A 24,193-nucleotide genomic window follows, 5' to 3' on the forward strand; every position below is an offset into this window, starting at 1 on the left:
TGACTTTTCTTTTTTAATCCTTTTTTTAAATAAAAAACACAATATTCAAATTTTGCAACACACTGTATTTTTATTCTCTGTAACTTACAATCATCCAAACTGAGAAGATATAAAAGCTTGAAAGAATTTACCCTATGTGTAATGAATCTATACAAGTTTAACTATCAGAAATGAGCGACAAGTTATGTTTAACTTTTTCGTTGTATTTACTTTAAAAAGAAATAAACATGACATTTTCAGTAGTAGTTTTGAAACTGTTATGTCTTCTTTTTGTATTACACAGTTTTTATTTATTACCACAGCTGAAAAGATTATTGCTGAACACCTTAGGATACAATAACATTATCTTATGGGTGTCTTTACTTTTTTTTTTTCCTTTCTCTTTCATATTGCTATACAACTTTAGTGAAGTGTTCATAGATCTTATAACAGATTCTCATTAATTATATCCAATGATGGATGTTAAAGAATTTCAAAGAGTTGCTTTTGCCTCTCCTGCTGTATGAAAACAAAGACTGTGCTAGAGTTTGCACAAGAAAGAGAGCTTTTTATTCCGCTGTTGTTGACGATACCGCAACTTATTGCTGTTTATTGTTGTACTGTGTGCTGCTTCACCAGTGGGAGCCTGTCGTAGCACTCCACCAGGAGCGCCCTCACATCAAAGAATAGTGTCTGCAGAGCCAGGCATGCTGTAGTGGGGAGGAATTAAACAGCCTGTTCAATAAATAAACAGCTTAGCGCTTCCCATAACTGCATCTTCACTGAACAATACAGCTGATTAAGACTAAAGATTCTCACACAGCAGAGGGCAAATAGAGGAGGGACTTTGAAAGTAGCTTGAGCATAGCGCTTTACACTCTCTGTGATGTTGTTCTCTGGCTCCTCGCTGTGCCCCCAGAGTGCTGCTGTGCTCTGAGAGAGGCCCTGCTCTCTTGTCAGGAGCTTTGACATTTTATGTACATTTTAGATAACCTTTAAGGTCAGCTACCATTTCAGCAACGTAAACAAAAGCTTTTTGGAGTGTGAGTCACATCTTCCTCATGTCTTTCTTTCTGTGTGTTCCTTTTTTATCTACCTCTGTGGTATGCATGTGCCTTTAGCTATCTTTTTTTTGTTGTAAATATAAGCTTAGAGGAACAACTGATTAGTGTTGCAGTCCAGCCTTTTTGTAATTTTTCTAATTTTAAAACTTGTAGAAATCTTCTGTAATAAATTCTAAAGGCACTTAGGGTCTTTTGTTTGACAGTTGTTTCAAATTTGTTGCAAGATGATGAGGCGATAAATGCATACCTTAAAGGACACACTCTTTGCTTTATTTGTAAAATATTTTTCCTTTGTTTATTTTTGCTTTAAAATGTTTTGGACTCCATATGGTAAATAGGAAAATCAAATAAATAAAAAAATTCATAGAGATGTAACCTAAGACATAGTAGCGGTAAAATAGATTTATAATATGTCCGATTTTAAATCTATTTTCCAGATTTGGTTGTCAAAAAAAAAAATCTTCCGGAACTCCTTATTTCTTTTTCTTCCACATTCCCTGTGAAGGACCGATTGCTGCCTTTATGATGTACGTAGAGCAACTTTTTGCAGACTGATCATTTCTAAAGCAGACAGGCATGCTGATTGTACTGGGTTTTTTTTTTTCCCATGCTTTGGAAAAGTTGCCCAATTCAGATCAAATAAAAGATTTTTAGTTTTTTTCTTCCTGCTCAGTTGTTGAAGTTCTTATACTAAAAGCTGATGTAGCAGGGCTGATTCTAAATCTTGCTTTCATGTTATATTTTCTGGTTTTCCATTCTTAGATTAAACTAGATATAAGGCTTTAAAATTCCACTATTTAGGCGTCTGAGAGCCTAAGAAACACCTGATAAGTCTTTAGATTTTAGTTTACTTAATAGTATACCCAGCTCAAACCATATTTTTAACAAATAGACAAGCTTTCTGATCTAAAACAAATCTTTTTTATTGTTTTTAACAACTTTCTTTGCTATAATGTGTGTTGATACTGATGTATTTAACATTCCCATTGAAAATCCTAAGGACCAAAGTGTAACAGAACTATGTGATATGTCATAACATCTGATTGAACTCCAATAATAAACACATCCTTTTTGTCGGTTATTTTCCAGGCACAAAAAACCTCAATTATTAAACCACTATTTAAAAAAGGGCAACTTTGACAAGCTACTACTGCAGAGCTACAGGCTCATCTCTAACTTCCCCCTCAACAGTAAGATTATTGAAAAAGTTGCATTTCGACAGTTAAACGCCTTCTTAACAACGACGAGCCACTACCATGTCTTCCAGTGCTCACCATTGCACAGAATCTCCCTGATATCCATATAATGTACCCAGTGAAAAAACGATTGTGGTACCATTAGGCTATGTTCACACTGCAGGCCTTAATGCTCAGTTCCAATTTTTATTTGTGAAGTTCAAATACGATTTGCGTTTTGTATGTTATCTCCTTTGTGAACTGCATTCGTACAGCTTAACTGTCCCACATGCGCAGTAGAAGACACAATTATGTCGCAAGTAGAGGGCGGGCTCCATGTTTAGAGCAGCTAACATGGATTGTAGTGCTGCAGCACATCCAGCAATCTTTCATTTTTTTCCCCAACCGGTGCCAAGCAGCACATAAACAATGCAACCTTTTAAGAGGCTAAAAAAGAAAGACTGCTCTCCGAAATATTGTCCCCCAGGGTTGTTTTTTCTCATTAGGGAGCTTTGTTGAGTTTTAATGACGTACATGTCAGAAGAAAGCAACCTGGCCATTCAGACCCATGTCGCATTTGAAAGGATCAGATACATATCAAATAGCCAAGTGGCCTGGGCCGCGTCGGACAAAACCCAATCTGTGTTGTCCATGATCATGAAAAGATCAATTAGATGTTGCAAATATGGGCCAAAAAAGTCGTATTTGGTCCACTTCAGGCTGCAGAATGAACATGTCCTTAGACCAGGAGCAGGGGCGGATTTAGGAAATTTGGGGCCCTAGGCAAAGACAGGCAGGGGGCCCCCTGAGAAGAAAACCCATAAAACAGACCCATTCTACAGATAGAGAAATGTAGAATAGACATCCATTATTTGTTCTAGGTTTTGTCCCTCTCTTGTTGTCCCTTTTTCCTCTCTATTTATCAGCGTTCTGATGGCATTTTAGCCAAAGGATTTTTATCAAATACATAATTAATGTGCACAAATAAGGAATAGTTGTATTAACTATAAATGTAAACAGAGTTTTATGGGGCCCCCAGGAACTTGGGGCCCTAGGCAACTGCCTAGTATTGCCTAATGGTAAATCCCCCCCTGACCAGGAGTGACCAATGGGGTGGCTGTGGGCACCAAGTGGCCCTGTGAGCTAAGATTGAAATTTAATTTTAAACTGTTACTGTTCTGTTTTTATAATTTTTAGAGCCTTTTATCATTTTAATCACACAGAGCATTTAAGCATTTATAGACATGTCAAAATGACAATACCATAAAGAAAATTAGAATTTAAACAAAACAATAAAAGTATGCTTTTTAAAGTATGTATTAAGTTAAGGAGGCTGATCCCTCCAGTTCATGGGTGAATATTGGCAGCCCTTCGTCCACTCCCAGTGTTAGAGCACTGGGAGTCTGTCTTTCTAGGACAACCCTTGACTGGTTTAAATCTGTTTTTGTTTTGCATCAGTAGGCATTTTTTATATCAAAGGGATCAAAAACATCACATTCAGCTTTCCTCAAGGGTCTGTCTTTGGAGCCCCTCCTATTCATTATATACATTCTCCCCCTGACTTAAGTAGTAATAAATAACAGAATGTTACCATATGATCTTTTAGGTCTTTTGACTCTAGTATATTTTATACTATCAGAGTAAACATGGAGAAGTAGCTTTTAGTTCTTATTATCCACTTATCTGGAACAAACTACTGTATCAGAAGCCTAAGTTGTTTTAAATCAAAGTTAAAAACATTTGTTTTTCAAACTGTTAAATTTAAAATTGTTGTATTAAATTTATACTCCAGCTTTTCTTTAAATGCCTCTGCAATATACATCTTGCTGTTTTCTTCTCCTCAAATTGTAAAGCATTTCAAATTGTTTTCTTAAGTTAAATTTTCTGCACAATGAAATTGCATTGCTTTACTTTTCCTACAGTATATAGCAGTTAGAAATTAAAACTGATGCCACAAAATTCCTCACTTCAAAACACAACTTCAGCCACTGTATATCTGTTTCCTCATTTTGTTAAGTCTCCAACAACGGGACAGTAATTACTGTATGTCTGTCTTGTTAATATAGCTTCATTATTATTGATATTAAACATTATGGATGGTGAGGTTCATTCCATTTCTTTTTTCAATTTCCTAAAGTTAGCAACCCCACTGTCCTAGTTCTATGCTTGAATTGCAGCTGGAAGGTAAATTCATTTCCCCCCTTGTGTTGACAGAGAGAAATTAGGAACAAGTTATCCAAGGCCTTTGTGTGATGAGGGAACCAGATTTGTCAGAATGGCTAATGCTAATTGACACTCTCCACCACGCCTTCGTCTTCCAAAGGACTCCATCTCCACTGACATGACGGCAGAACAGGGAGGTTGGGTTGTAGTAAGGGAGTGCGGGTCGTACCTCAGACGGTCGGAAAGAAAAATGAGGGCTCACACTGCGCTGACAGTCCAATCCCTCAGTCAGGCCCATTAGCCACAACAGAATTTTTGCACACATTGTGTGTCGGAGGTACCACCCATAAACAAACTGGTGCCCACTGTGGGCCACGAGGTCACCCAGCATGATAGAGGTTATTAAGTGCTGCTTCTGTTTGGACATCAATCACAGTTGTGCGAGTTGGGTTTAAATAGATTATTCCTTCCAAGGAGAAGACACCTCTCAATGTCTCCCTGCATAAGAGCCAGAGGTCCAACTACCTCGACTTAGAGAGGTCACTCTCTCTTTTTGTGTCACGTTCTTATCTGTCCTTCCTCAGACACAATCTCATCTCTGTATTTTCCTTTACTCATATTTTTTTTTCTCGCGTGAACTATAAGGGAGAGCTAAGCCACTAGTTGAAAAGTCTTATCTTCATGTGTGAGATAGACCAGTGGTTGTCAATGTCAGAGAAAACAAAAAAACCTCACATTACCACCATGTTCCTCCTAGGACCTCAGCAAGAATAAAATAAGGTTTTCAAGATTAGCTAATTAACTTATTTTGCGAAAGAAGTGGATAGAATAAAAACATTAACTTGCATCCTTTCTTTCAAGAAGAACTCAAATAATAACACCTCCTTAAAAAATAATGTTAACCTCCCCATACCAGACTTAACAAATAACTTAAATCTTTATCGACAAAAGAAGTCATGAAATTAGCCTTCTTTGTAGAAAATTAATTTGGGATTGCTGATATCATATTATGATAGTTGGTGGCACAGTGCTTTTTTTTTTTTTTTTTTTTTTGAGACTGCTTTATAAGGTTATTATGCCCAGAAACAATGATTTGTTAAAAGTTTCACATAGATGCAGCTCACAAAATGTACTTCAAATTAGTTTTAAAACATCAACTGCTTGTACAGGTTAGGATTAGGCTAATGATACAAAACACATGGTAACATATTTTTTTCCTAACTGAAACACTAAAGGAACATATTGGATGCAGAGTATTTAATGATTTACAGTGATAAGTGGTTAATTAATTGTTTATTATAAAAATGCATTTTTAAAAGCACACTAAGATTGAGGCACATGATAAATCTTTTATGTAAATAAAAAGTACAGAAAATCAAAGAATCAGCTTTTACTGCCAAAATATGACAGTTTATCTTCTTTTGTCAAAAGAACTAAAAAAAAAAAAACCTAAATAAATAATAAAGCACAGTTTTATTGTTGCTTTAAACTGTCTTTCAGTATATTTCCTGAGGTGGTACAAAGTTGCATAATTCCTGCTGTAGCTTTGCATGGATCAAACTATACATTTAAAAAGCTCTTTCCAGCAGCCTTGTAATGAATCCTACAATTCAGGAGACGTCTGTTGAGATTAATGTTTGCATGGAGCTGAGGACTGAGGGGAAGGATGTGAAAGCAAGGACGTGAAGATTATATGTACTGTTTGCTTGACAGATACCCTCCCAGGCATGCGTTTATAACCCTATCAAAATAATCAGATGTGCTCAGCACAGCAAAGCTGCCACTCTGCTTTGGACAAATATTTCCCCGTTTACGAATAACCTTCCACCTTTTGCACATCTGTCTCAGTGATGGATCTTAAGATTGTTGACAAAGGAGCTTCAGCACTAGCAGGTAGCTGTAGAAGATATGTTTGTAATCCACCTAAGCTCTACTGGTATGTCCACACTGTTCCTCCGTAGAGATCAAAAGTGTTTCACAGCAAAGATTTATTTTTTTTTTTTTTCCTTTAGCCAGCATCATGCTCTGGCTTTCTTTATCCTTGTCTAGGATTAGGAGGGTTGTAAGCATTCATGGCACCTTATCTCTTGTTGTTGATGGCCTGCTGCTGGCGAGCCGGCGATGACCTGGGAAAAATCACCTCCTCTCTTAAAACCTAGGATTCACTACCCAGAGCTTACTTATCAGTTTGGGAATTTCTATGGGTATATGTGGGCAGCAGAGTGGGAACAGGAATTTTGTAGCCCATTTAACAGGGCCATCCAGCACGCATTGTGGTAAACATTTGCTGCACCCTCACAATTCTACGGATGATAAGCCAAGTGTAAACATAGATCTACCATCAGGACAAGGAATTCAGCAAATTTAACCAAACTAGGTTTGTACTTAATTAACTTATATCACATAGTTTTAAGAATCACAAAACAGACTTAAATCAAAGGAAACCAATCACTTTAACTCAGTTTTGTTTTTTTCTTGAAATCATTTCGACACCTATTGAGGAATCTTTTTCAACTCCGTTGGCTTGCACTAGAGCAATCTGTGCTGATGTTTTTAAGCAGCATGGACATCTATCCTTCTAAGCACATTCCAGGTCAGGTATATAGAAATCTAAACAGTCTTTCCTACACTTGACCAGATAACTATGCAGAACCCCACCAACAATTGGACGGTGCAGCACAGGAGAGCTCGCAACTCTGATGCTGCTGTACACATACACCTCAAGAACAAAGGACGCAGCTTTCGACGAACAAAATGTTGAACTTTTTCAGAAGAAAGACGGTTTGAAAGAGGCGTGAAAGAAGCCATATTGGTTACAAGGGAAATTAAATCAATTCCTGAAACTTATTTGAAATAAAAATAAATAAGCTTGCTCATCATGATCCAAATGGCCCAACATAAAGCCTATGCACAACAAAAAAACTCAAATACTCCAGGAGAACTACGGGACACATCCTGCCTTCATCTTAATGGAATGCCTACAAAGAAAGTCATAATCTGTTGGGTCATGGAGGCCCCTTTACTTTTTTTCAGCCTTTTTCTTCCTCTCTTCCTTATCCAGTAGCTTAATTTCTCTCTTTGTCTTTATAACCTTCTGTGGGGCTGCAAAGTCGGTCACAGCCTCCACTGATGGTGTAAGAGCTGCTCCGGGCAGTTTGACACCCAGGCTGTGGCGCATGGAGTCCTGGGGCGCTACTTCGTCCTCCACCCTGGGTCACCTCACCTCTCCATTGGGCCCTGATGGGGTTACAACCCTGCTTCCTACTGTGCTTTCCACAAGAAAATACAGCTCTGCTTTCCTCAACTAGAACGGTCGTCACTTAATGATTTTTCCTCAGGTTCAAACCATCGTCTACTAATCTGGATTGTATTGTACCTTAAATGGTTCACTCTGCCTTTCTGTCAAAGAAAAACGTACAAAAATGTATGGGACCAAAAAAAAATTTTGAAGCTCATCTAAAAAAGAAAATAAGGGGTAATTATCTAATTACATACCTCTAATGGTAAATTTGTGATGGTTTATCACATGAGATCATGTAAAAACAAAAGGAAACTCATTGTTGTAACATGAAAGAATGAGGAGAAAAAACACAAAGCTTACTTGATTAATAGTAGAAAGTTACAGTTCCACAACAGTCACTCCAAAAAAGCAAATATTTAAAAGATAAAGGTATATAATGATATTTTATGATAAAAGGAAAACACATTTTCATACACTAGGATTTTATTAATAAAGAATACGTTGGTACTTGCTTCTAAAATAGTAATGAACATCAGCGAGATACTGCATTGCTAAAAGCTAAAAGCTGTCATACTATATGTAGTCTTTTAGCTCTTGCAGCTGATTCCCTTGTTTTAATTTGTAAACAATATTTTCAACTGTCACTACGGGTGGTATGGCGTATTAAACAAACATGTAAAAAAAAAAAAAAAACATTTTTTTTTTAATCACTTAAAAGGAATGCCTAGACTAAAGCAGACACATTTTGGAAACATTTTCAAAAAATATTTGTCGAGTTTTGGAAGCATCTCCGAAAAAGTTATGATCTTACAAAACCCATATGGACACACCATCTAAACAACATATTTATTTATTTAATCAGGACAGAGCACATTAATGAACAATCTTATACTTCTGTACAGATTGTAAATGAGCCAGATTATAGCATAGTTGCTAATTTACATCTGTCGTTCTGAGGTTGGAAGACAAAACAACACAAGATCAAAAAATACAATATCAGTCAAAACACATACTGTAGACACATGTTCAGACAACATATTTAGGGTTCTTAGACATGAGTACCCATTTAGTTAAACAATTTTAGAACTCCCCTTTAAATTTAATTATTAATGCACTTTTAAATATATTTCAAAACTGGTTAAATAAACTAATAGGAAATTAGAAAGACTGACTACTCCTATATAAACTTGAGATACTATGATTTTAATGTTTTATTTACAGCAGTTTTAACATTGTTGGCTGTTTTATGCAAATATTACCACAAAATGTCTTCATAAGATACGGCACATGGCATGGGTTCCCTTAGCATCTTCTCTCTGGATGCTGCACTCTGCTGGGTGATAAAGTAGAGAAGCCTTCAGCAGAAATAACACTGCGCCACCTGAGCCCTCATCAGGGGCACCACACTGTACATTTCCCATCAGTGCACCTCACTAAGACAAATCTCTCTGAGCCAGCCATATTCCCAGCATAGTAGAGAGGCGAGCCAACTAGAGCACAGACCCTGGAGGGCCCACCATCACTGTAGCTAATGCTAATGCCTCAACAGCTGACAGATTGGCTTCACCTAAACCCTGCACACAGGAAACCCTGAAAAGGAAGATGTTTGGGACAACACATGTAGAAGTAGAACAGAATTTTTGCATTTTGTGTGCACTTAGGCATATAAAGGACTCTGCTCACTCAATCTTCTGCTGAATGTCTTTTAGAAAGTGGATTGTATCAGCAGAGCTGCTGGATAGTACCTGACTCGGAGGCCCAAGAGCAGTACTAGAGGTTGGGTTTTAAAGTATTTTATTATATCCGCTGGTCTCCATGTAAACACACTTAACCATACTGAAAGAGACAGAGGGACAAAAAGAGGAGAGGGGAGGAGGGTTTATAGTTGCATAACGAGAGAAAGCTGCTGATCTGCTCAATTTGGAGCCGTTAACGTTGTATTGTTGAATTTTTCTGCCAGGCCACCCACAGCTCTACTGATACCTTGTTTCTTGCCTTCCTTCTCTGATGTCTTTTCTGATTGTCAGCAATTTAAATGTATTGTTCTACTTTTATGCTATCTTATTTAATTAGGCCTCTGGCTCACCTTGTTTCCCATTTCCTTCCTGTGCTGCTATCATTAATAGGTATACTTGTCAAATCAATAGAACATTTGTAGAAGTCTGCTCTAAACAGATTAAATGTTCTCTGAAGCTCACTTCTAGTGACCCGGAGGAAATATGTTTTAGACTCCATTTTGCATGAAGTTTATCAGGCTGTGTTCAGAATGCAGGTCAGAGACAGATACTTGATTTTGTGTATACCATATATTTAATTTGTTTAAGCGCTTCTGACACTTCTTGTGTTTTTGCCGTGTGAACAGCTGGTCCTATCTCCCTGAAACTATTTTTCTCAGCTTTCCTGTCTTCTGCACATCTGTTTTCCTAAGCTACTTGATGTGCGAGTTTGCTGTTGGTACACCTGCACAGGTGTGGAAACAGCTCTTCAAAGGGAAACGTCAGCATTAAAAATGTGTCTCTGAAAAGGTTAAGTGTGCTTTAGATGGAAGAGAAGTCAGGTGACTTACAGATTTTGCGATTCTGGATTAGCTTCAGAGCGCATGGCTCTTGGGGGTTCCTTTCTAAAGTACAGGAGCTGTGAACAGACTTTGCTCTGTCTGCAGATGCTACAGAAAAAAGCTGTAGGAGCAGGCTGGCTGTCACTTCTGGCTGGTATGCAGCTCACATCTTGCTTCTCCCTAAGCTTGAACGGGAACTCTGCAAGGGCTTGGCAGTGTCTCTGGCCCCCTCTCCTCTCATCAGTGTAACTTGGCCACTCCTGTCAAGCTGGGAAAGAGGAGGAAAAAAACAGAGAAAAGGAGAGAGACATCAACAGCAGTCAGATAGGTGAAGGTTTAGAGGATTAGGTGCATGCGTCTTATATTGACTTTTTAGGCAGTTGATTAAGACAATTTCAGTAGTAGTTACTGAACGGCTTTGACAAGAGGTGGCCTGAGTCACAGATAAAAGAATTCAGAAAATGTTAGGTCAAATCTTTGCAGCCTTTTAGTTTCCTTTACATTCCTGGTAAAGGACAAGTCAATATTGTGCTTGTAAAGCTGTTTCATGGGTCATAAGAAAAAGTCAATGACTGAAGAAAATAGAAATCTATATTTTTGAAAATATGACCAAAGCACTAACTAACAAGTTGCAACTGTGACCAGGTCATTGGATTAGTCGGTGCTGGTTGAAATTGAGGTATTAACCTCTGTTGTTATAGTGTCTCCTTCAACCCTGTGGTACCGTATGAGAGTCAAGGGTTTCTAAGTAGAGCTGTAAATCTTGTATGGGCTCATTTAGACTGAAGAAAAATGCTCTGCTTGTTTTTTTGGGTTCTGAATGTTGCATGATGACAATCTTTCTTATAGGATGCAGCAGGGCAGCCACAAACTACCTTAAAGAATGTATGTAAAATTTAAGGTTCATCTGTGAGTCTGTGTTTCTATGAATGCAGAGTCTTCATCATTCCAGATGGAGTTAAAAGGTGGATCCATTTCGACATAATGTCTCCAGCTGTGTGATCCACTTTTTCATATTTTGACCCTGATGAGTTCTGGCATTGTCTTCTCAGAATAGTCATGCTCTTTCAGGAAATAAGGAAAGTCTATTGATGGAAAAACCAGTTCATTTTGTATTTTCTGAGGAGACAGGTGACCTAATTTTTTTGGGCACATTGCTGAACCTGGTCTGACAACCTTAAATAATAAAATGGCCCCCATAAGCTTCAAAAGTTGGCACAAGACGACATGCATCACTTCTTCCACCTACCCCCTTACCCCAGTACATCATGCACCTCAGGTTTAATGTGAAGTTATTCAACCATGTTATCTTTTTCCATCATTTAAAAGCGCAATCAGTCTTTGTAGAAAAGCAAAAAGAAATATTAATATTTGGAGGTTTTTAGATCACCTATTTTCGTCAAGCTTTTCTCTGGCAAGATGGTAATTCATCACTGCCTTTTCAAGTATCTCTAAAGTGTTATTAAATTTTGGAAACATCCAGGACTCTGTAAGATAATTGAAAGCTGACATCTTTTATAGACATAATATTATGTTCAATTAAGTTTAGTTATATACTTTCTTAGGGCATTTTAGAAGAAATAAAATCTCAGCTTATATCCAGTTAAAGGTAATATAGTGTTTAAGAAATTGAGAAATACAATTCAGATAATCACAATTCCAACTAGACTATCCAATTGCAGCAAGTCCTCTTTGACCTTTTAACAGTGGGAAACCTCCAACAGAACTCTGTTCGGTATGAGTGGCCCATGGTCAATACTTACTAGGAGCTGAGTCGCAATATGAAAAAATTGAAGCCTTGACCCAGTACTGTTTACTGTCTGTAAGAAAAAGTTATACATTGAAAATAATCAATATATGTCACCGCCTTTGCAGAGTAAAAGTTGGAGTTAAATCTAAATGCAGTCTCTTGTATTGCAAATTTGCCCTTACTGCAAAGTCTCATATTCTTTTTATCTTTTCATAGCTTTTACACTTTTGTGTATATGCGTTTGCTTCTATTCGTCCTTAATTCTGCCTCTGGGATACATGACTTTGCTCACTGATGCATAAACTTCCCCACACAGACGTTGTGTTATTTTATTGTATCCTAAACCAAATCCTGGAGCCAGAGGTATTTTCTAAGGAACAAAAACAAAGACTCCCCATAGTTACTTGTAGCAATAGCTCACTCTAAGGCTCTATCGTTAAAAGAGACCAAACTAAAGGCTATATTACTGGGAGAGTATTACTTTCATTAGAAACCTAAAACATGACAGAACATATAGTTATTGATAGGAAATTCTCTATCAGTGACTCTTTTCAGGACAGAGATGTAGCCAAATCATGAACTCACACAACAAAAACAAAGAGATTACATGTAGTTAGAGGAAGCAATACCTTTATCAATAGTTGTGTGACAGCTGCACATTGAATCATTGAACCAGGGGTACTTTCTGTGGGAAACCAAAGAGGGCATCTAAAACTATGATAATGGTTCTTTTCAGAAAAAAAAAAAATGAAACAAAGAAACGGTAGAACCTTACATGGAAAAGAGAAGATAATAACCCATAGTACATGATTATTCTCTGATCCAATTTTCACTTGGAAGCAGAAAAATGTTTGCTTTATAATTGTCATAACTTTTTATTTAGCAAAGCAATGATTCCTTTTTGATCAATGAAAGTTGAAGAACTTCATATTAGCAATTTTTCAGCTCTTTTGGTACTGGCCTATTTACTCAATCAAGCTATCTATTCAAGTCTATATTTCGCTGTTGGAGTTTGGTCCTGTGAAGTTATCTACAGAAGCAGCAAGTGATTTTAAGATTAGTATCAAGCAGTCTTCTTTTTCCTGGTCTAATTAGAAAATAATCACAGCACAGTTGTTCTTTAGTGTTAACACCCTTTAAACACAACTGTTAATATGATAGTTTGCTGCATTGTGTCTAGACTACAGGTTCATGTTGGCAAGCTGATAAAATAAAAGAATAGTGTGCATGATCACACATCAAAGTGTAATTTCCCCATAAAGATAAAACATTAATCAGTTCTTCTTGAGGTGGTAATGAGTAAGGGTGTGATTTCTTTCTATGTACCTTGTATCAACACTTTAAAGACCCTGCAATATTGTCTGTCTGTGTTTTTACATCACCCTGCATCTGGCAGCACTCGTCAACAGCAGTTGATGAGACATTTGGTCTTATCTCACTAAGAAGAGCAGGTTGTGCTGCTTTTTATTCATTTAATAGCAATGCTTCTGCTACCTGAGGAAGTATCACTTTCCAGACTAATGTACTTTGTTGCCGTACTCAGTTTCTTTTTTTTTTTGGGTGGGTGGGTGCATGCTAAGTTTAACTTGTGTTTACACTGTTTTCACTGTCTCCTTAGGCTATCCCAATGAGCCTGCAGCAGACATTGCTCTGAATACAGTGAAGAAGTGGATTGAAGATAACCCTGATAAGGTATGACAAATGAAAGAGCAGCCACTTTCAGAGAAATGTTCTTCTTTTTGAGGCACTTTCATTGTTGGAATTTCGATTAATTTTTTCTGTAAGCAGAAATGATTGGTCCACAGCTGAACCACAAATCCTCTAATGCCATGCATGTCTAGATCTGATGGACGACTTATCCGCCTGGCAATTTGAGGTCTGCATGCATATCAAATTAAAAGCCAGTCTGAGACTAATCAGACTCAAATGGTCTGTTGACTATCTAATTCCTCTTTGCTGGGGAGTGCTATCAAACCCAGAATTACATAACTCTTAAACGGTGATAATCTCATTTAGAGGACCATGCAACATTTTTTACACACCTTTATCATTTTCACACACTGTCACGTTACCACCACAAACCTTAATGTAAATTTGGGGAATTTTTACAATATACCACAAAGAGTACTGCATTGTTGTTACTGTAGATGAAAGGATCTTTTCAATATAGAAAATTCATAAAATTGCTTTTGTATATTTCTCCATGGGTCAATATTTTTAAGCCATTTTAAAACCGGCTAGCTTTGAGCTATGTGTCTATATTTGGATGCCTAGAGAAAGAGTTTTCAATTAGACTGAGGTTTGAACTTTACCTGGTCCATTACAATAAATCATCTCAGCAACTGTCCCTGCAGCTCAGGCTGTAGCATCAAGGTTCTTATGTGGTACAATAAGTAATTTCTTAAATATATTTACCCAACTAAAAGGTGAACACTGTGTCCAGTCTTGTGTTTTTTGTAGCCTGTATTGGTTGTTTATATATATATATATATATATATATATATATATATATATATATATATATATATATATATATATATATATATATATATATATATATATATAATGTGTATATATATATATATATATATATATATGTATATATATATATATATATATATATATATATATATATATATATGTATATATATATATATATAATGTATATATGTATATATATATATATATATATGTATATATATATATATATAATGTATATATATATTTTTTTTATTGTTTTTCTTTTTTCAGAATTGTGTTATTTTTAGCTTCATGCATCGTAAAACTATCTCAACTTCACTGGTTTTGCTGAGATAGTTTCCCTAAACATGATGCTGTATTTAATGTTTCATTGAAGCGAAGTTGTTAAGAAGGTAACAGGGTGCATAGTCGGTTGTTTTTTGGGTGGGGTTTATTCCACTATGTGCACAGTGTTTTTACGGAGATAGCAAAAAAAATTAAGTAGTTTTCATGTGACTAGAGCAACTTTTTTTTTTTTTTTGTGCTGGGGCCCCTACATAGATTGAGCCTGACTGTAAATAGGATTAGAGCTTTTGTCTAACAATTGCATTCTTCTTTCATTATTTCATTAAAGCTAAATTTAGATTCGGTTTCCATTTGTTCCATATTCTTTCTGTTTGGAGATCATAGATTAAAGAGTTCTGTATGATGTGTTGAGACTTTGTTATATTACCGAAGTGTGAAATAAAACAGAGTCTGATCATAGATCCTGACACTCACAGTTTTGATATCAAACAACACCTAGGTATGATGGCTTTCATTTTCCAGCCAAACCGCATAAAGCTTGACATGGGCTTTGTCTTGAACTCTAAGGCTCATTTTAAGAAAATATAAAAAAAAAAGGTTAGTTTAGTTGAAAAATATATCTAAACGGCTCTGCTCTGCTTCGTGTCAGAAACTGAGTTGGGGGTGGTTTTTAAACATTTTTCTCCTCCCATGTGAACCACTGTAACAGCCTTTTTAACACCTTCAATAAAACGACAGAATAACTCACTCCAGTCAGTCCAGAACACTGCTGCTAGGCTTTTAAACAAAACAAGAAAGAGAGCACTTACAGTAACTCCTGTTTTGGCACTTTCATATTGCCTCCACAATTACTATAGAATTCATTTTTATATTTTAGTCGACACCTTTGAAGCACTGCATGCCCTAAACTCAGCTTTCTTGTCTGACCTTTTAAGTGCTTCACAACACATCCCAAAACCTTGGATAAGCTGGTGAGAAAAGACAGTTTGTTTTTTGTTAAACAATAGTTCTCAGGTTGTAAAGTGTGTTGCCACCTTTTTCACACTGAATTGATTTACTTCATTAAAAATAATGCAGCTAAAGACACTTTTAAATAGCAAAGATTATGTTAAACAAGGTCTAGACGGTTTATATTTTAATCTTTTTTTTTTTTATCACAGATTCAACTTTTTTTCTTTGTGCATTGAGTGATTTAGATATAGAAGTATTTTTTTGTTTATTACCTTGCCTTATACAGTATGACTAGATTGTATTCGCTAATTCAGCCATCCTAAATTGGTTTTAATGGTCTTTATTAAGGGGTATAAGAGTAAAAGGGGCTGAACAGATATGCTAGCTAAACCTTTCATATTAGCTACTTTTATTTAAAAAGACATCTATTTCCTATTTCTTTTTGCAATTTTTGTTGGTTAAAATTCAAATTGAATACATTGAAAATTATGGTTTATGAAATATTAAAATTTGAAGGGGGACGAATTCTGTGCAAAGCACTATACAGTACTTACATACATTGAAGGACTTTTGTACTTAGCTGCAGTAATGTAGTATAATCTGTGCAGAAAATGAACTGAACTGTTATCAGACCGTGTAGTTAACATTACATGGCCTTGATGTCAGATTAGATCTGATTATCGAGTGAAAAATGCCAAGCAGTTAACATTGTACTTAATGCCGTGCCAATGCCTTGATATTTCATTATCTTGTAACGTGTTTGGCACTAATTAACAGGGTCAAATTCTAATAGATATCAACCTAAACCTGAAAATTATTACCAGACACACTGCTAGGAGTTTGATACTTTTGCATTAGCATGTGCAGTGGCTTTCAAATGGAGTTCAACAGATTTGAACATGACATATCTGTTTTTTTATGATGCCAGATTTTTGTCAACTTGTAGCGAGGCTGTATGAGCCTTTATGGAACATTTATCAGTCTGCGTGAGTGAATGATGGTAACCTTCAAGGGTCATCTCTATTTACTGAAGCACTGTTTATATCTATCTGTCACACTGGATTGAGGCGTTTATAAAGCTTACAATTTGATGTGCTGCAGAATGCTGTGAACTGGCCCCCAAATGATACATATTTGCCAGATTACTTTGCAGTAGATAAACTACTGCAGCTTCTCCCCACCAGTTGATTCCTGTAGCATACAGTGGTTGAATCAATCAGCTCCCTAGCATCAAGTGTGTTTTGTATAGCTCATATGTGCTGTAAATAAAAGGATAATGCGTGAAGCTGACTTTTGTGGCTGTGTTGTTCCACATATAAGACTGCCACTTAATCAAAGGACAATTTACTGTACTGCTTTAACTCTATGGGTATTTCAGCTTTGGGCAAGCCTGCAAAACATTTTACAATTCAAGTGGTGAGGGAGTTCTGTGGAGGCCTGCCCATACACAGTTTGTTAAAACTGTCTGATTATACATGGTTAATACTTAACTTTAACTAGATGGAGTCAGTAAGCTTTTAACAAGATCAGAGAGCATAAAGTAATGCGTTTTACTCAGGAGTGTAGAAATATTTTCCTTCCGCTGGATCAAATCACAGAGCAACACGAGTTACATCAGGAATCCATCCCTCCCATTTTTCTTCATGCATTATTGCACAATGCTTTAGAGTTCCTGGTGCATGCCCTTTTTTCCAGGAGGATACTAGAAAAAATAGCCCTAAAAATGAAAGCATTCATATGTTGCAAAGCTTTGCATAATAAACTAGTTTCATTATCTGTGGAACTCCAATTTTGAGGATACATAAGGTGACTGTTAACCAGCTCCACAGGCAGCCCCATCCAGGAAACACACAACCAGGCAGATGAGCTCCAAGACAGCTCCATGTTGGAGGAGGAAAGAGAGCACATACAGTAATAGTTAGTTACAGTCAGAGAAACAGGACTACACTGAAAAACAGACCAACCTTCAACATCTATAAACAAAGTTGTTGATGGCAGCCGGACAGCTAGTATTTCTCTCCAGGGTGATGTCACTGCCAAACAGGAACAGAGCAGATGAAGCTATCATGATGAAAAAATGCAGAATGAGCACAGAGTTGGAGCAGGAACTAACAAATACTGCAGAATTGGAGAATAGAGATAGAATAAAGCAGAATGATTGAAAGTGGTCCCTTTGTCCTCCAGCAGTGTAAGCCTATAGCAGCATAACTATATAGACAGTTCAGGATTATCTGAGCCGCTCTTAACTATGAGCTTTATCAGAGTGAAGTAACAAATGCATGGAGTTTTTTTATTTTATTTTTTTACTTATAGATGTAGATAACAACCACTGGCTTTGACAAACATCCTTAAAAAATTCAATTTATCATGACGGCATTTGGTCGATTGACAGAACTAGAGTCAGCGTGATTGATGACTGACACATTTCTATTTCAGGCACCATCGTGTTGTGACAAATTATGAGATGACAGCTGTTTACTGGATAGGCTGCTCAATCAATAGAATCATTTATAATAAAATCCTTCAATGTATTGTTCTGTGAAAGTTATTTGCAACAGTGGCTCAGGGTATAAACTGCAAATTGTTTTCTAAGATTATGTTAGAGCGAGAAGTTTTGTGAGCAACTTTGTCATGCGCCGAACAAAGGGCTCGCTCACCTCGAGCTTTGTGTGCTCAGACCCAAAACGTCTGTGATGTAGGCATCCAGAGAGACGAGTCATTTCAGGGCCATGATAAGGGGCCTGCTCTGGGAAGATACAGTGCTATTGTGACTGAATTTCAGCACAATGGGCTGGCTGAGGATCTGACACACCGGGGGTAACAGAGCACTGACCACAGGCTCCCTCTGCAATCCTCTCCACACTGTTAAAAAAGTAAATGGCAATTGTTGTTCTAACACACAATTGTATTGTAATCCGACTCAGAAATATAAATTTGACATCTAACAAATAAATACACGTTTGCCCAACTCAAATTCTCAGAAGTTGGTTTAACAAGGAGTTTTAAATCGCCTATACAAGATTTTTTGAGTTCCCTCAACTGTAAACTCATGGGCATGCGCACTGCTTATGTTCATGGACACGCCCACTACGGTACGGGGTTTCCTATCCCTTTCTTCAAGGGCACAGCCTTTTTCCCTCGTGTTTGAGAAGATTGGCGGACATTGTGATTTTATGCATCTGGAGAACCACGGAGGAACGACCCTGGGACCTTACCAGTTTTCCCGGTGAGTGCTGCAAAGTACAGACAGTTAGCGGTTAGCTCCGTGAGTTAGCATTCCCTTGTGGTGTATTGCCACCGAGTTGAAGCATGAGTTCACATGTTTTTCACGTTCTGATGAAAGGAAAAGCAGCGCACGTGCGCGTTTATAATGCGCGTGTGCGCGTGCGTGTTTATGCCGCGCATGTGCGGGTGAGTGTTTATGCATAGAGAAAAGAGTGTGCCTGTTATTTTCATTGTACAAATGAAAAGAGACATTAAGTTGAGTGTAATAACTTATTAAATTTCTAAATTGTTTTATGTAGTGCAGTGTTGTTGCACTCAGGCACAGAATATTACAAGACTACATTATTTTACTTTCTTAATCCGATGTGGGTATTTACTGTTATTTACATTATTTACATGTGGATTTTTTGCTTTCATGATTTTATTTGCTTTACAAGAAAAACAGTGACATTAACATTTTATATGTTAACCCTGTAATGCAGCAGTTAATTCGTAATGAGTTAGAAAAGTTACATTACACACTGAAATTTATCATACTTGGAGAGATATAAACTGTACAGTTAAGAACAAGAAGTGAATGGATTTAACTAAGCTCTGTTGTACTATGCAGGCTGGGTTTTTTGGATACCCTGGATTCTGGATTCTCTCCTTAAATGGAGATGGCGAGCCAACCGTATGAACATCTGGATTTGGACTGAAGAGAAGGATTTGGACTGAAGAGGACTTTCTTTTTTTGCATTCATCGTCCTGTCGGAGTGGTAGGACTAAAAAGAAAAACTCAGAGATAAAAAGGGAAAACCTTTTTCTTTTTCCGTTGGGAAACAAGACATTTTATTTCATTTTATTTTTTTTATAAGGGTGCACCCAATTTAAAGAGACTACAATTGAAAAAAACAAACTGAAGGCTGTCCAAATTTGTAAAACTGTTATTTTTTCATATACACTATATTGCCAAAAGTATTTGCTCACCCATCCAAATTATTGGAATCAGGTGTTCCAATCACTTCCATGGCCACAGGTGTATAAATTCAAGCACCTAGGCATGCAGACTGTTTTTACAAACATTTGTGAAAGAATGGGTCGCTCTCAGGAGCTCAGTGAATTCCAGCGTGGAACTGTGATAGGATGCCACCTGTGCAACAAATCCAGTCGTGAAATTTCCTCGCTCCTAAATATTCCACAGTCAACTGTCAGCTGTATTATAAGAAAATGGAAGTGTTTGGGAACGACAGCAACTCAGCCACGAAGTGGTAGGCCACGTAAACTGACGGAGCAGGGTCAGCGGATGCTGACGCGCATAGTGCGAAGAGGTCGCCAACTTTCTGCAGAGTCAATCACTACAGACCTCCAAACTTCATGTGGCCTTCAGATTAGCTCAAGAACAGTGCGCAGAGAGCTTCATGGAATGGGTTTCCATGGTCGAGCAGCTGCATCCAAGCCATACATCACCAAGTGCAATGCAAAGCGTCGGATGCGGTGGTGTAAAGCACGCCGCCACTGGACTCTAGAGCAGTGGAGACGCGTTCTCTGGAGTGACGAATCGCGCTTCTCCATCTGGCAATCTGATGGACGGGTCTGGGTTTGGCGGTTGCCAGGAGAACGGTACTTGTCTGACTGCATTGTGCCAAGTGTAAAGTTTGGTGGAGGGGGGATTATGGTGTGGGGTTGTTTTTCAGGAGCTGGGCTTGGCCCCTTAGTTCCAGTGAAAGGAACTCTGAATGCTTCAGCATACCAAGACATTTTGGACAATTCCATGCTCCCAACTTTGTGGGAACAGTTTGGAGCTGGCCCCTTCCTCTTCCAACATGACTGTGCACCAGTGCACAAAGCAAGGTCCATAAAGACATGGATGACAGAGTCTGGTGTGGATGAACTTGACTGGCCTGCACAGAGTCCTGACCTCAACCCGATAGAACACCTTTGGGATGAATTAGAGCGGAGACTGAGAGCCAGGCCTTCTCGTCCAACATCAGTGTGCGACCTCACAAATGCGCTTCTGGAAGAATGGTCAAAAATTCCCATAAACACACTCCTAAACCTTGTGGACAGCCTTCCCAGAAGAGTTGAAGCTGTTCTAGCTGCAAAGGGTGGACCGACGTCATATTGAACCCTATGGATTAGGAACGGGATGTCACTTAAGCTCATATGTGAGTCAAGGCAGGTGAGCAAATACTTTTGACAATATAGTGTATGTTAATACACTTACTTCACAAAAAATTACCTGTGTGTTTTCCTCTTACTAAAATGGTGTCTTACTGTTTTTTCCCTCATCATCACTCTTACGAATCTAGAACATTCTGGTCCAGTGTCAGGTTACTTTGATCTGTGCAGTTAAGATTATGTTGTTGAACATGGTTTTATACTGTATCTATTGATGCAATGTTTGGCTTGAAGCAATAAAAATGTTGTATTAACATAATTTTTTGTGTGTTGAATGATTGGTAGTGAAGACGATTGGTAGGACTAAAAAAACTGAGTTGATAGAACTCAACTTGCAGATAACACTACAAAATCTGAGTTTGTAGAACTCAAAATCTATATGTCAAACTCATAAAACAAAGTTGATAGAACTCAGAACTTAAAGGTGAAACTCAAAAACCTAAGTTGGTAGAACTCAAAATTTCTATGTAACACTCCAAAAACCTAAGTTGGCAGAACTCAAAAATCTTTGTAAACTCAACCACAGTGAATTTAAGTAAGGAAAACTCAAAAAACCAAATGCATCACGTTGCCTAGAAAATGTAAGTTCTGTCAACCTCTATTTTTTTTTCAGTGCATAGACTCATTCTCTCCAACATTATGGACGTGGCTGTGTATGTCAGGCTCAGCAACTGTGGTATCCATATAGGCGATAAATTTAGTTTTGGCAGGTTGTAGTCATGCAATTGATGTGTAATTGAAATGTTCACAACACTGGTGTGTGGTTTGGGAATATATTAAGACAATGCAGGAGGATAAAATGGCGAAAAAGACAATTTGTAATTGATATACTGAAAGTTTATCTTTCAGGCGATGATGCATTCACCAGTGCACAAAGGAAGGCTATGGTTATGTGAAACTCAAAACTAATAAGACATCAACTTTCATTTTAACAGATTATTCGTTCTCCTCATGGTCAACTCATGTTCAAGAATAGCAGATAATTTACTCTAGAGATACTTTAGCGCAAATCAGAACAGATGAGAGATTAAGACATACAGTATTGGACTCAGCCTCCAACAAGTTTCCCCAATAAATAAATATAAATACTGTACTATTTTAAAGGAAAACCTAGACTTTAATTTAAGTTTTTTACAGGTTTGGAGAAGTATGGAAAGATAAAAATGTACTGAGAATATATTGGTTTTACCATCCATCCATCCATCCATCCATCCATCCATCCATCCATCCATCCATCCATCCATCCATCCATCCATCCATCCATCCATCCATCCATCCATCCATCCATCCATACATCCATCCATACATACATTTTTACTTAAATGTTACTTCACTTAAAATGCTTCAAATCCACATGAAACTGACAAATCTATACTTCAAAGTTAATGAAAAATGGTCTACAAACACTGCAAATAAATGCTTAACCCTTAATTTATGTATAAAAACTATAAGAATCCTGAAATAAATTAGAAAAACCCTTAAACCAGCACCACAAGCTCTACAGATGGCATACAAGTGTTCCCTCCTGATAACCGCCCCATGTCTCTCCAGTCATTTGGCTTTGCTTTATTTCTAATTTTCAGATCTAATTTGGTTTAATTTGAGCTTACATAGGTTTAATCTGCAGATGAAAAATGTGGTCTGACACTTTATTTGGCTGCCATGGATGTGCTCTGGACAGCCAAGCGTTTTAATGAAGCATTTCAAGGAGCCGGCAGGCCCCGTATTACTGAGACAGACTGAGCACTTGAGACAGATTGAGAGTCTGTAATAAGCTCTGCTGCATTGAGCTTCTCAGGACTGAATTGATGTGTAGAGATTTCACCTTTCAATGTGCCACTTGCTTGAGCTTTAATATTAAGCATGCTGCTTTGGCAGGGATTCTCCAAAAACAGGTGTTTACGTTCCATTTTCTGTTCTGTCAATAATCTGTTTACCTTAGTAGCATCTGTCACCAAAGAAATCTGATAATATGTTCTCTCACAAACCCAATCTGGAAACTATGTGACAAATGTCAAGCGGCTATTAGGAATGAATAGAGTTGTTGGCATTATATCATCACTTGCCTGGACATGTATTAGTTTGAAAGATGATTAATGTGATAGTCGTCATTTATAAGAAGAAGAATGTTTTTTGTTCAGTATAACTCAACATATGTTAATTAAAGATCATCTGTCAGACACACCAAGCAGAGTAAACAATGTTTTTTTTTTTTTTTTTTTTACATTGTTCTTTCTACCTTGAAGTTAGCATTGTTGGGAATTCTCTTTACAAGAACAAACCCAAGCAGACTCAATCAGTTTGTGAAACTAGTTTCTATTGATGCAGTACTGTTCAATGTATTTACAGCTGTTCAGAACAGATGTCATCTTACAGCACTTATCAAGAAAACCTTATTGGCTCAAATGCGTGCCAAATTAAATAGAAACAATTAGAATTAGAAAAAATTGATATAACATTTTTGTATATTTTTAGCCAACAGATTCTTTTTTTTTTTTTGCTTAAGAATAATAATTACTACATTCTGTTTTAACAGTTTTTTTTTAGCTTAAGAGTGTTAATTTAAATAATAATTTGTTGAGCAAGAGATTAAAAGAAAAGGTTATGCAACTAACTTATTAAAGTGTGAATTATGTTGGAATAAAATGTGTTCTCTGTGTACAATATTTAATGTTTGTGATATAAAGGTAAAATTTTATTTCATTTGGATTTGGATCAAGAGTCCTTTTTTTGTTTTACCAATTGAGTGCTTTTTTTTATCAATTGGTTCAAATTAAGAAAGTTTTTGTTTTGTCTATCAGCTACTGAAACAGGCAGATAGAGCATTTAGTAAAATTTGGTATTTTATTAAATACCAGTCTGAAGTATTTAAGAAAAGGAATTTTCTGTCTCCCATTCTAATGCTTTAAAATAAGCAGCAGGTATTTAAATGCAATACATTGAAAGACTACATGTTATCAGTTGTGTATGGTCAACACTAGTGTTATGACCAACGTTAGTTTCCTCTCGTACCAATAGAAACTTTATATAAAACAAAGAGCTAATTATTGTTTCATTATATATTCACTTAAAATGATTGTACATTATATTTGTAAAATTTATTTTGCCAGCTTTATTGATATACAACTGATGTTTATGCACTAATAAAGCTAAACTTAAAAT

The 24,193-nt window shown here is 37.0% G+C and overlaps 1 protein-coding gene across 1 annotated transcript in view; it reads left to right on the forward strand.

Moving 5' to 3' along the window:
• The window catches only part of macrod2 (mono-ADP ribosylhydrolase 2), a 578,860-nt gene that overhangs the window by 455,347 nt on the left and 99,320 nt on the right, over window positions 1-24,193 (forward strand). Inside the window, exon 8 of the mRNA XM_038306738.1 lies at window positions 13,548-13,621. Within this exon, the coding sequence (XP_038162666.1) occupies window positions 13,548-13,621 (74 nt within the window). The remainder of the gene's footprint in view (window positions 1-13,547; window positions 13,622-24,193) is intronic.

This window comes from Cyprinodon tularosa, unplaced genomic scaffold, assembly GCF_016077235.1.
Source record: "Cyprinodon tularosa strain WSP-4 unplaced genomic scaffold, ASM1607723v1 ctg116, whole genome shotgun sequence".
In the NCBI taxonomy this organism is placed as follows: domain Eukaryota; kingdom Metazoa; phylum Chordata; class Actinopteri; order Cyprinodontiformes; family Cyprinodontidae; genus Cyprinodon; species Cyprinodon tularosa.